Source organism: Stenella coeruleoalba, assembly GCF_951394435.1.
Source record: "Stenella coeruleoalba genome assembly, chromosome: 8".
NCBI lineage: Eukaryota > Metazoa > Chordata > Mammalia > Artiodactyla > Delphinidae > Stenella > Stenella coeruleoalba.
Genome location: NC_137154.1, coordinates 96,637,660 through 96,650,464, shown reverse-complemented (window position 1 = coordinate 96,650,464; position 12,805 = coordinate 96,637,660). Strand labels below are relative to the sequence as shown.

At 50.3% G+C, this 12,805-nt stretch overlaps 1 protein-coding gene across 2 annotated transcripts in view; it reads right to left on the bottom strand.

The window, feature by feature from the left end:
* The window catches only part of TECTA (tectorin alpha), a 73,614-nt gene that overhangs the window by 44,215 nt on the left and 16,594 nt on the right, over positions 1-12,805 (bottom strand). For both annotated transcript variants that reach the window (XM_079928586.1, XM_079928587.1), the window contains exons 6-9: positions 11,995-12,407; positions 5,508-6,078; positions 3,004-3,596; positions 1,150-1,723 (exon numbers count right to left, since the gene is read on the bottom strand). In XM_079928586.1, coding sequence (XP_079784712.1) covers positions 1,150-1,723; positions 3,004-3,596; positions 5,508-6,078; positions 11,995-12,407 — 2,151 coding nt within the window. The remainder of the gene's footprint in view (positions 1-1,149; positions 1,724-3,003; positions 3,597-5,507; positions 6,079-11,994; positions 12,408-12,805) is intronic.

Here is a 12,805-nt window from a genome sequence, read left to right as displayed (position 1 = left end):
GAGTCAGTGAGAGAGAATGACAAAGCAAACAGGGCAAAATGCTAACAACAGGTCATCTGAGTAAAAGCTATATAGATATTCTTGTAATCCTTCTGTAACTTTAAAATTATTTCAAAATAAAAAGTTAAAAAAATAAACAGGGCTTCCCTGGTGGCGCAGTGGTTGAGAGTCCGCCTGCCGATGCAGGGGACGCGAGTTCGTGCCCCGGTGCGGGAGGATCCCACATGCCGCGGAGCGGCTGGGCCCGTGAGCCATGGCCGCTGAGCCTGCGCGTCTGGAGCCTGTGCTCCGCAACGGGAGGGGCCACAACAGTGAGAGGCCAGCGTACCGCAAAAAAAAAAAAAAATAAATAAATAAATAAATAAATAAATAAATAAATAAACAAACTTAGGTAGGAAGAAATATAATGGAAGAGACATAACCAGATGTAAAGGATGGAATGTCAGTGGTAGCGCTGGTCTTCGTGAGGGCCGACCTTCTTGGTGGGGAAGGGGTGGGAGACGTGGTCCAGGTGGGGCAGTCCTGCCTCCAGGCCTGGGCCCCGCCCTCAGCCACTTCTCCTTCTACCCTTCCATTTACTCCTCCCCCTGGGCTCGCCCAGAACCGAGGGGATTATATGTCTCGTCTTCCCAGCAATTATTCTCATTACTATAAGTACTGCTGAGAGGGGTCAGATACTCTGGGCGCAAAATGAACAACCAGGCCCATGGGACTCTCTCAAGAACCATTGTCAGGTTTGCCCTGGGGAGCGGGGCTAATCTCTACTCCAGGAAAGGCACCCTGACTGATCACCATGTGCTGAAATGAATGCGGTCCTGCCTTGCCAAGAGAGAAGGCGCCCACTGAGCCATCACAAAGATTTCCTGTCCTTTGACATGATGTGTTCCCTCTGCTAGATATAACCAAGGGTCAATAGCTAATTGTTCTACAACGAAGAGGGATTGTGTGATTAGAAACAACAATAAAGATGCGCAATAGTCTGGTCTGGGGGGACGAGCCTTCCAGAGGACACATCAGACTAGGGAAGATGTGCAGGGTTAATGAGATTGTCCTTGAGTGCGATTGCACCAGGAAGAGAAGAAGATCCGCGGTCTCGGTTATCAATGCCCCGCCCCGGCCGGCCGCCCCCATGGCGTCACCCGAACTCACGGCAGAAGTCGTGGGTCCTCCAGGGCTGCACCTCCACGTCGGCGTTCTTGCAGGCGCTCGCGTACCGGGCCACAGAGTCACAGAGCTCGGACTCGTTGCCCCCGCTCTGGCACAGGCGGAAGAGGCAGGTGCGGTAGTAGGCGGTGACGTTGACCACGCCGTGACACTCCAGGAAGGAGCTGTTGGAGGGGTCGTTGATGATGCCGCACATGGAACGGCTGCGGTAAAATTTCAGCAGCTCTGAGTCGTTGCCGCAGGCCTTCAGCAGGTCCCCACACTCCCCGTTGCAGATCTCCTCGAAAGTGGTCCAGCTTTCCAGGAACACGGCCAGGTTGTCCGTGCACTTGCCATTGGGGAGACAGAACTCCTCGCTGACGTTCGCGTTGAAGAAGCCACACAAGCCCCCCGTGCAGTTGAAGTAGGCGGTGGAGAGCCGGATGTACAGCAGACCCACGTCTGAGTATTGCACGGTCACGACACCCTTGGACTCGACGGTTGTGCTGTTTTTGTTTCGATAAATTTCCAGCTTCCCCGAAGGATGGAAAAAAGGCAGTTCCACTTCCTGACTGTTCACCTGAAAATTCAAATCGCTATCATCAGTTCCAGATACACACAGGGTGCCCACAATTTCCTAGGCTGTGAATAAAGACGTGGCTCTGCCCCATGACTAGCCTTGGAGTAAGGTTGAGAAGCTGACAGTGTGCGGAAACCACACAGACATCAACTGTTTTTTTCATGGGCATCTTTGTTTCTTTCTTTCCAGCCTCCTCTGATCCAACACATTTGTTGTTTGTGTGTGTGTGAGACCCTAAGCTAGTTCCAAACAAAACTGAAGTGTGAGCAACAGTCACCGTAGACGTGTGGCTTCCTCCTGTCCCCGACGTCCTGCCTTCTTCTTCTCCCTTCAAATTTTACTTTTCCTGTGTCTCAGCCCCTTGGAATTATCTAGCTGTCCATCCACCTATCTACCTATTATTATTTTGATAAATTAATTTCTGCCAGTGTGTCAATGGGAATAAAAACACAGCCCTTTCAGTTTGTGGATGTATGCTTTATTCACTGCATTGACTTTTGCTTTCTAAATTAGATGTCATGTGAAATTATGAAATGCACATGGCACTGGGAGGAGGGAGATCTGCTCCTCCCTCACCCTCCATCACCCCCGCTCTGCCACCTTCCAGCTGTCAGGCCCACAGCCCTCATTTAGCCCTTAGGGAGCCTCATGTGAAAACAAGGAGTTGCACTCGATGATGCCCAAGATTCCTTCTTACTAATGATCTATGAGTCTGCATGCTTAGTGATGGGTATTTCAGACCAGGACAGCAGGGCGTGAGGCACCCCTTGTGCTACTAGTAGCACCCCTTGTGCTACTCCACACGGATTCCCATCTACAGGAAAGAGATGCAGCATAGTACAGGGTAAAGAGCACAGACTCTGGAGCCAGCTGACCCAGGCGTGAATCCCACTTTTATGGCTGTGTGTCCCGGGGGAAGTTACTTAACCTCTCTGTGCCTCTGTTTTCTCATCTGTAGAATGAGAATAATGATGTTATCTACCTCTTAGGATGAATGTGATACTGCTTAGGCTAGTGCTTGGCACACAGTAAGCATCCTATAAGTATTTGCTACTCTGGCGAGCTAGTTCTGCTCTAATTCGAGGAATTCCAGCTTCACTCCAGGTGTCCACCTGATGGACTTTTATTTGCTGCTGACAGTTAGAAAATGCTCCCATTTCGGAGTCATTGCCTTCCTAGAATCCGCTCACGGTCAGAGGCAGCCAGGCAAGCCTGAAGAGCGCGGCTCCTTCGCTTGGCGGGACTCATCAGGAAAGTCTCCAAGGCCACAAGGGTCTTACCTTGACCTCTGAAGCCCCGATGCCTTCTATCTTGACCTCCTGGTCGGCCACCAGGATCCGGAGACCCCGCAGCCAAGCAGGCCCTGCTTCCGGCTTCTTCTTGTTGATGTCGATTTCCAAGTACTCTGGCCGCTCAGGGCAGGTCTTGAGGAGCGTGTAGGAGAACTCGACGGGGAAGGGGTAGGCGGCGCCGTCGAAGGTGTGCAGCACCTGGTTCTGGCTGAGCAGGCACAAGGTCTCCCGCTTGGGGAAGCAACCCTGGTAGCCGTTCTCCACTGTGCACACCTCCTCGCCACGGCACGTCTTGTTGAAGCAGTACACGTCGCCGCCCTCCTCGCACAGGCACTGCACCGTGCAGTTGGCCGTGGCCCAGAAGAACTCGCCCATGGCGTAGTAGTGGCCGTCGAAGTCACAGCCGCACTTGTGCAGCGGGACGCACTGGCTGGTGCTGAGGACAAAGCCTTCGTTGCACTCGCAGCCCTCCGTGCAGGGCATGGCGCAGGTGTGGGAGGCCGTCAGATCTGAGCACGTGTCCGGGCAGCTGCTGGTGCACACGGAGTAGTGGCTGAAGCTCGGGCACTGCACCATGGACACTGACGTAGGGGAGAGGAGAGAGCGCGACAAGGTGAATGACCCAGGGGCTAACCGGCCAGATCCACCACGCACGGGGGCCTGGAGGAAGAACGCTCCTTCTGGACCAGTTGGCGCCTGGAGGGAAGGCCGAGCCACCACTCACTGGGGGAAGGGAGACTGAGGGTGCGCAAGGGGCGCAGCTGCTCTGGTAGTAACTACTGAGCAATGTGATGGGGCGGGATCTCACTGGATCATCCTGACTGAAATAAAACTTCAGGTTCCTATCCTAACTAGACTCGACTGATTATTCAATACAGCTTTAGTACTGGGTGAATTACAACCATCGAGATGGTTTAAGATCTTCAACTGATGGGCATATAAGTTGGTCTGACTTTAAAGAACACGGCCCATTCCTAGGAGGAAATAAATCCAACTCACAGGAGAAATGAAAAATCTAACTCTTAGAGGAGGAATTTGAAAAAGTGAACTTTCAAACAGGGACCAAAGAAGACTGTGAAAATGAATTCTCTGGGATATTAAAAATAAGAAAGAACCTTAGCTATCTGAAAAGAACCTGTGTGCCTATTCCCCCAGGAGACTGAACTGGAACTGGATGCCTTCTGAAGGCCCTTCTTGCCTTGGAAAGCTTCGATTCTTATTTTAAGAACATCTGAATCTGGTTTGAGTCTGGTTGACCCCAACAGGCGGAGACTCAAGAGCCTGGTAGACGAGTTCTCTGATTTAAATACAATTCATCCCACTAAAATGAGAGACAGGGAGAGGAACGTGGAGGGTAGGATAGTAGTACCACTAGAAAAAAAATAACCATTATAGGCAAAAAATTAGGTAATTGGATGCCCTTGGATTGCACAAGGGTCAAAGAGAAGTCATATTCAATCTCAACTTCAATCAGGGTATGGATACTCCAGGCATGATAGAGGCTGGCCAGTCCACACACACAAAAACATTTAAATATACTGTCTTTTAGTAGTTTGATCAATTCTCTAAGAATTGATTCTGATACATATTGATTTATATGAATCCAACCTATACAGATAGGAAAAAATTGCCCTCTGGCCTTGGAACTGAAAGAAACTTTTAAATCTCACCTCCATAGCACTCTCAAATGCACGGATAATAATTTTCGGTTTACTCATATGGAGAAAACCAAGGACCAGGAAAGAAACAAAATTCCAAGAAGCAATTTGGTTTTTCGTTTGCCCGTTTTTAACATTTACATAACTAGGAAAAGTGAGAGAGATGTAAGTTGTATAGAAGGAAGACATAAGATAGCTAAATTGTTCCAAACGCTCAATCCAAAAGTGTAATTCCAAGGGGACAGCTGGACTTCCCACACTTTGGGGGCTTTTTTCCTCACCACCCGGCATTTTAGAACAAGGCCTCTTTCCGGGTCTGCTACCTGCCCTGTCTACTGCCCCTTTTGGACCAGCTGAAATGCTCTAGAGCAGGAGTCACAGAACCTGAAGGTAGAGAGGAAACATCCAAGGACAAAAATGCCATGGGTTCCATCTGGGAGGTGCATTCTTCTCCCAAAGGCTGCTCTTGATTCCCCAGGCCAGTGTCCACATGTCCCCAACAGCTGTGGGGACAGCCACCTCCAGCTCAGAAACGGCCCCCTCCCTGCTCAACTCTGCCCGGGCCACCCCTGCTAAGGGCCCTCTTCCGGCCACGCATTCCGTGTCTCCTGCACGGATGCCCATCAGTGGTTTCTTGTTTTCTGGCCACAGTACTGGGTGAGGAGAAAGGTCAAGATGCTTTTACAGTTCGTTCTTTATCATTTGCTATATTTCAACCTCACCCTGACTCTCGGGCAATGTGTCTTAACAGGGAGCTCTCCGAGGAGCCCCGAAACCCTCTCCCGGCCCCCCTGCACAGGCGTGGCCTTCCGTGTGGACAGGATGCCAGCTTACCACACCCAGTCTGGATTCGCCAGTCTCCGATCGGAATGCCCTGGGCTTGGCACACGAGGGCGTAGGCCTGGATGGCCTGACACAGGAGTGTCCCGTTGTCCCTCACGCTGCACAGGTCATACACGCAGCTGTGCACGAAGGCCATGGGGTCCACGACAGTGCCACACTCCCACAGGGGGCCGTCGGTCTTGTTGAGGAAGCCGCAGTAGTCGGGGCCAAAGTAGAGGGCTTCGGTGGCCGTGTCACACTGGGTGCAATTATCCACGCAGCCCGAGTCACACTTCCAGTCGGCATGGTAGACCCGCCAGCTCTCTCCCAGGTCTAGGATTGACATGGCTGGCCTGCCGTCGGGGCGCAGGAAGTCATCCAGAGGGTTTTTGTTGTAGTTCCCACAAAGCCCGCAAGTGGAGTTGATGTAGGAGCCTGGGACGGAGATGGAGGCGTAGTGCTGGCCGTCAAACGTCACTAAGAGCCCAAAATCCGTTTCCACGGCAGTAGACATGCCACTCTGGTAGACTTTCACCGCCCCCAAGTCTAAGGTGACGGGCAAAGAAGCCACTAGGTCATTAACCTGCCAACAACAGCAATAGTAAAAAGGCAGGTGAGCAGGGGCCAGGGCAGTGGGTCCAGCTGAGGTCAGGAAAGGGGGGAGGGATGGAGCGACTCAGCGCCACAGAGAGAGTGGCCCCCAAAAGGCTCGGGTGCCAGCGGGCTTGCCTCCCAGGAAGGCAGAGGCCCCAGAACCTTTGAGAGCAGGCCGGCGTTTGAGTTGTGACAGACGTGCATTGCTTAGTGCCACTCTAAACCCCTCTGGGGACCAGGTGCTTGTCAACACTTCCTGGCTGGCTCCTGGGCCAGCTTCACGTCTTTTCTTGAAAGACTAGTTACCTGGCTTTTCCCCCTTTCTCCTCGAAATCCATTCTTTAAGTCTCAGCTTAAGGCACATACTTTCCATGACCCCCTCGCTGCCCTTAGCACCCCAACCCCTCCTCCCAGCTGGAAGGTGCTCTATAAACTGTCCCCACCATCGAGTTTTGAGGCTGCCCTGGTGTTATTCTCTGAGTGTTTCACCCTGTCACTTCCTGATACCAGGCCTATGTCATACCATCGTTCAACACAACAAATTTGAACACCTACTGGGTACCAAGCACGATGTTAGGTGCTGAGAAATAAAGAATAAAAAAAGTAATTGTCTCTGCCCGTTATGAGGTCTGGGTCTACTGAGGAAGAGGGACACAAATTGATATTTATGACATACAGTTTTAAATATGCGTTCATAGGTGATGCAGTGATGCAGTGGGAGAACGGTACCTGACCACTGATCCAGCCTGGGGACGGGGGGTCATATAGGCTTTTTAGGAGCAGTTAAGTCTGACCTGGGTCTTTAGAGGTAAAACAGAAGCAGCCAAAGGAAGAGTAGGGGGCAGAGAATTCCAGGACAAGTGAATAAAATCACGTGGTTAGAAGTAGCTGCATGAGAATAGGGACAGTCATCGGGGTGTCACTGTACTGCAGAGGGAAGGGAACGGGCGGCTGGAGAGAGAGCTGGACACAGGCAGAGTCCATTCATTCAGTAGATGTCAACTCAGCCCTTTCTGTGTGTCAAGCTCTGTTCTAAGAGTTGGGGATTAGCAATGAGTGAAACGGACGAAAATCCCTGCCTCTTGGAACTGTCTATTCCTCTTCAGGAGACCAACAGCAAACAAAACCAATATGTAAAATACATAACAGCATCAGAAAAGTGTTCTGCAGGAAAGTAAAGCTGGGAATGTGGATCCAAAGTGCTAGGGAAGAGGGTTTCTAATTTTAGACAGGAGGGTCGAGGAAGACCCCACGGGGAAGGGGATATTTGAGATGAGGAAGAAGCCTTGCAGTTATCTGGGGCGAGAGTGGCTTACGCAGAGGGGATGGCCAGGCCCTGGGGTGGAGTGTGCTGGGCGCTGGGTTCGCACGGGCCAGTGTGGCCGGAGCGGAGAGCCAGGAGCAGGCAGTGGTCGGGGAGGGCAGAGAGATAAGAGCAGCCACAACAGGCACGGCCTTGTCAGCCATTGTAGAGACTTTGGCTGTGACTCTGAGGGAAGCCGAGAGCGAAGAGAGCGCCCAGAGCAAAAGATCGACATGATCTGACTTCCGTCTTGGAAGAATTGCTCTGAATTCTGTGTTGGGAACAGATCTTGGAGGGCCTTTGAAGCATGTTTTTAAGAGAAAACAAAACGCCACAAAAACAAAACCAACAACTTGGATTTCTCTTCTGTAGGAAGAGCTCCAAAAAGTTTTAAGTAAGAGAATGATGTGGTCGGACTTGTGTTTAAAAAAGTCCACTCTGGCCGGTACGAAGGGTATATTGAAGTAGGTGGAGATTAGAAACAGAGAAATCAGGCGGGCAACTGGTGCTGGAGGCCAGGGCTGATGAGGGCGAGGCCTGACCTGCACCCGGACGTGGAGGAGGGACAGCTCGTGGTGGACACTCCACAGGGCCTGGGGCTTTTTGCTGGGGGGAGTGAGAAATGGGGGAAGAATCAAGAGTGAGTCCCACAGGAATGAAGACAAAGACGTAGAGAATGGACTTGAGGACATGGGGAGGGGGAAGGGTAAGCTGGGACGACGTGAGAGAGTGGCATGGACATATATACACTACCACATGTAAAATAGATAGCTAGTGGGAAGCAGCCGCATAGCACAGGGAGATCAGCTCGGTGCTTTGTGACCACCTAGAGGGGTGGGATAGGGAGGGTGGGAGGGAGACACAAGAGGGAGGAGATATGGGGATATATGTATATATATAACTGATTCACTTTGTTATAAAGCAGAAACTAACACACCATTGTAAAGCAATTATACTCCAATAAAGATGTAAAAGAAAAAAAGAGTGAGTCCCATGTGTAAGTGGCTTGATAAGCCTCCAACAGAGAGTTAGTTTTCTTCTTTTTCACCCTTAACGTGCCTGGCATCTCTAGACATCACTTTTGAGGGCTGGAATGGATGGTTAGTCCTAGAACAGCCCTGGTGGGTTGACTGTAAGTGCACGTCCAGGCTGCCCTGCACCTGTACTGATTTCTGGCACACAGAAAGATCAAGGGTCTTTAGTGCCACCATTGCTGCAACTCTCTGCGTTGTCTAGGAAGTGAGACAATAGACTGTCCAAGCATCGCTCCCAAGGTTTACCACGGCTAATGGCATGTGCAATTCTCTGTCCCTAGAAATTAGTATGACTTATGGGGGAAGGGAACAAAAAAACAGGCTTGAGATGTAAGCCATCCTATGAGAGCAGGAAGTAGAAAAAAAAAAAACACCCAGGGGTTGATTGATTTATCCTTATCTCCCAGGTAGCAAGTTAGCCAACAAGGATGAGAAAAGCCACACTCTGAGGAAGGTCAGCCAGCGAGAGCGCTGGGTGATTCTGGTGTATTGCTCTATGCTGAGATGTAGGAAGTGAAATCTCCAAGGCGGTATAATCCTAAATGCCAAACACCTCCCTCGCTGAATGCCCTCCTCTCCTCTCACTCAGCCCCTGCTAACAAAGGACAGTGGTTGTGCTTCAGAGCAGAAGCCACAGGGTGCGGCGGTGGGGGGGGGGGAACTGTCTCTGGATGTCACAACCATCCCCCTGCTGCAACCGATCTCGTCCCACGCACACTGCCTGTGTCCCTACGCTGCCCATCAGCGTTGCCCAGATTTTCCCTTCTTTTTCGACATAAGTGGTCATTTCTCCCCCTTTCTTTCTCATGCATGTCTCAGTTTCAGCCACACCTTATAGAGTCCTGTGCTTGTACCCCAGAGGGCTCGGAATGGGAGCAGCTGGGGACTCTCACCCAGCCCATGGCTCCTTATTTCTTTCCTGCTGTCCCAGTCCTCAGACCCTGATGAGCCAATGTTGATGAGTCTCCCTGTTTGCTTCCCTTCTTCTCCCTGTGTACCAGCCAGGACCCCCTTTAACCATGTCTCTCCCAGGAGTGGGTAGGGGCAAGGTTAGGTGGGAGCAAGGTTGGGAGAGAGAAGTAGCATCGTAGGACAGGCCTTAGAATGAGAACTTTCGGTGGGAATGGCAGTGTGGGAATGAGTACTGAGTGGCTACTGGGTGCCAGGTTTTGTACTAGCCGTCGCACATGTGGTTATCCTATTTCATCCTCACAACAACCTAAGAAGGTCCTTACCATCTCCCCCTTTTGCAGATGAGGAAATTGAGATTCAGGGCTTGCATTATTTGTGGGTGACAGGACCCGACCCTCCACTGCTTCCTGCTGCCTTTGTTCAGTGTTGAGTTGAGACAGCCAAGTCCAAACTACAGCCAAGAGCCCTGCCTTCTAGACATGACACGATTACCCCATTTTACAGATGGTGAAAGTAAAGCTCAGAGAGGCCACTCAGCTGGCAGTGGTGGCCCAAGGCTTGTGCAAACCTGACCCCAGAATCAGAGCTCTTCGTCACCATCAGCTATTTGGCGTTGGCACTCTTTTCCCTGGTGTACCCTAAACTACTCAGTTTTATCTGGGGGAGAAAGATGAAAACTGATAAGTATTAGTTAGAAGGAGACATTTACTATATATGGATGTTAGCTGGCTTTCTTTGGCCCCTATTAGCATACACAATCCTAAATTGTTTACTTGTCACTTGAGAACATTTCAAAGGGGGAACATGCATATTCAGAGCCCAGTTCCTAATCCCAGCATATGGAGAAAGGCAACCTGTTCGTTAAGATCTGTTTGCAAGGCCCCGTCCTGCGTGTCTGAAAGTTGGCAAATCAGGCTCCTTCTTGCCTCCCACCCCCTCTTGCCTGTCCCCACTTCACCCCGGGTGGGGTCTCTGCCATCATGGAGGCACCCTCCCCAGCAGGGCAGGTGTATTCAGAGACGCTCAGAAGCCATTTGGCAAAAGGAAAAGGGACCCATTGTTTGCTTGCAGTTGGAATCACATAACCTTTTCTTTCTGAAACATTTACATTCACGTCCACATCTCCCTGTCGCTACAGAAAATTGAGGAATCCATGCCCTACGCTCGGACGATGGAAGAGAGCCACGCAAAATTAGCAGAGCTGCTGGGCCTGAAAGCAAGGGGCTGGTGTCCCTTTCCTTCTAAAAAAAAAGAGTCTGACTGTGAAGGGAAAAGAATTTTAATCAAAATGGAAAATAGGAATACAGCATGAAGCTTTCTTTTCCAACTTCAGATATTGTACACATCATCCCCACAAGACAAGGAAGTAGGGGAGAGCTAGCAAACATTTTTCTAGCTGGAAATGTTAGCATCTATCCACAAGGACAAGTGTGGTGCTCAATAGCACAACAGAAATTTAAAAGGGAAAAACCCCAAACTTCTGCAGCCGAATTCTTACCTCTGATTTGATTTACAGAGCTGTCTCTAGGGAGACTAACCAAACACCAAGCAAATTGGCATTTTAACCACTGTAATAGCCCACTTTTCTAATTACGGCACTGATACGCTGCACAGACCTAGGAAGGGCAGAGCCAGAAAAAGTGGAATTAGTTCCTTGGTGCTGCCTTTTGTTGGACACGCTGCATCAATTAAAACTACAACACGTTTTTAAAAAAAGAAAGACCTCCCTACACTGGCATCAGTTCTGGTTTGTAATCTCTGTGATGACCTCCATGCTTGGGGATTAAGGACAGCATGGGGTTGCAGCAATCAACCCCTCGCGGTCCTGGTTATTATTGCTTGAATAAATACATGGCTGCCCTGAGGTCTCCATTAACATCATGAAACTTGGGGCCTCCACAGATTGAATAATTGCTACTGGCTTTTTGTTCTCGCTCTTTTGTCAATGCCCCAGCCTGAAATCCAGGTAGACAGGGACAGGAGTCATTTGCATATGCTAAACGAACCACAGAGATCCGTGTGCTCTCCCATTCCAAGCAGGAGTGGGGGATTCTGTTAAAGGGGTAAAGCTTTCAGGGGAACTTTCCACCCAGGTTTCACTAAAGAAGTCACCGAGCCCACTCCAGCTGCCTGGACAGGCAGTGCCCATGGATATACCAATCAGTTTGGACGTTTGGACGTTTCTCTGAGAATGAAGCCACAGCTCTAGGGTAAACAGGATGGGGGGATGTGAGGACTGTTAATCAAAAGCTGTAGTGAATTAGGGGTTTGTACTTTGTGTTTGCACTGTCTCCAGGGCATGGCCACGTGGCTACCATTGTTGCAAGCCAGGTTCATGAGAAACAATTTACTTCTGTTCCCAGTTATGTCTGAGCTTGTGTGTGTGTGTGTGTGTGTGTGTGTGTCAGCTAAGAAGTTAAATGTACTTTAAGATAAACAGCAGATAGACATGTCAAAGAGAAAGCCTAGGTTAGCTCTTGTACAAACAAAATTTAGCCTAGTAAAGAATTTTACAAGATGTTTGCATGGCTCTTTACAAAGATCCATGCATCTTTTTGGTACAAAGAGCAAACAGCAGTAGATCTGGGAAAGTCTTCCCCAGGCTGAAGCACCTCCAGCTTCTCCATCTCCCCGTGAAGGACGGAGAGGGTCTCACCTTGACTTTTCCATAGCTTCCTTTGGGGATGAGAATCTTGTAGCCATTCACCTCCACCGAGAGTTCCTTCACCCAGGAGACGGCTGAGCCCCCCCGGTGCTCGTTCTTTGCCTCCACGCTGAAGAAGGGGAGGCTGGAAGTATGCAAACACTGTCGGGCCAACAGGTAGGCACAGGAGCCTTGGAAGTGGAAGAGGAAGCCATCGAACGTGTGATAGTGCGGCTCCCCAAATACCACGCACGTGCTGGTCTCCACCGGGCTGCAGTAGAAGAATTTGCCTTTGGGTTCGCACACCTCGTAGGGGCTGCAGGAGACCTCCTGGCAGTAGATCTCGTTGTTGAAATCCAGACAGCGGCACTTGATGGTGCAGTTCAGGTCATCCCAGAACACCTCCCCTCGCCGAAGGAACTGTCCTGGGGAATAAGGACAGTAGAACTAACATTTATTGAGCATTTACCTTCTGTGCTGGGCATCGGGCTAAGGGCTTTACTTGCCTTATACCGTTTAATCCTCAAAAGAACCCGATTAGGTATGAAGTGTTGCCCTCACTTGTCAAGTGAGGAAACTGAGGCTTAAGAGAAGTTAGGTAATTCATCCAAATCACGCAGCAACTCAACTGCGAAGCCAGGATTCCAAGCCAAGTCCGTCTGAATCCAATCTAAGCTCTTGACATTATTGTCACCACCACTGGTGAGCACACTTTCATTCAAGGAAAGACACATTGTCTCACTCCATGGGATACACCAGGACACACGGCAGTCCTTGCCTTCCTTTCGGCGATAAGAGGAAGGGTATTCCGAAAGAAGGCCCT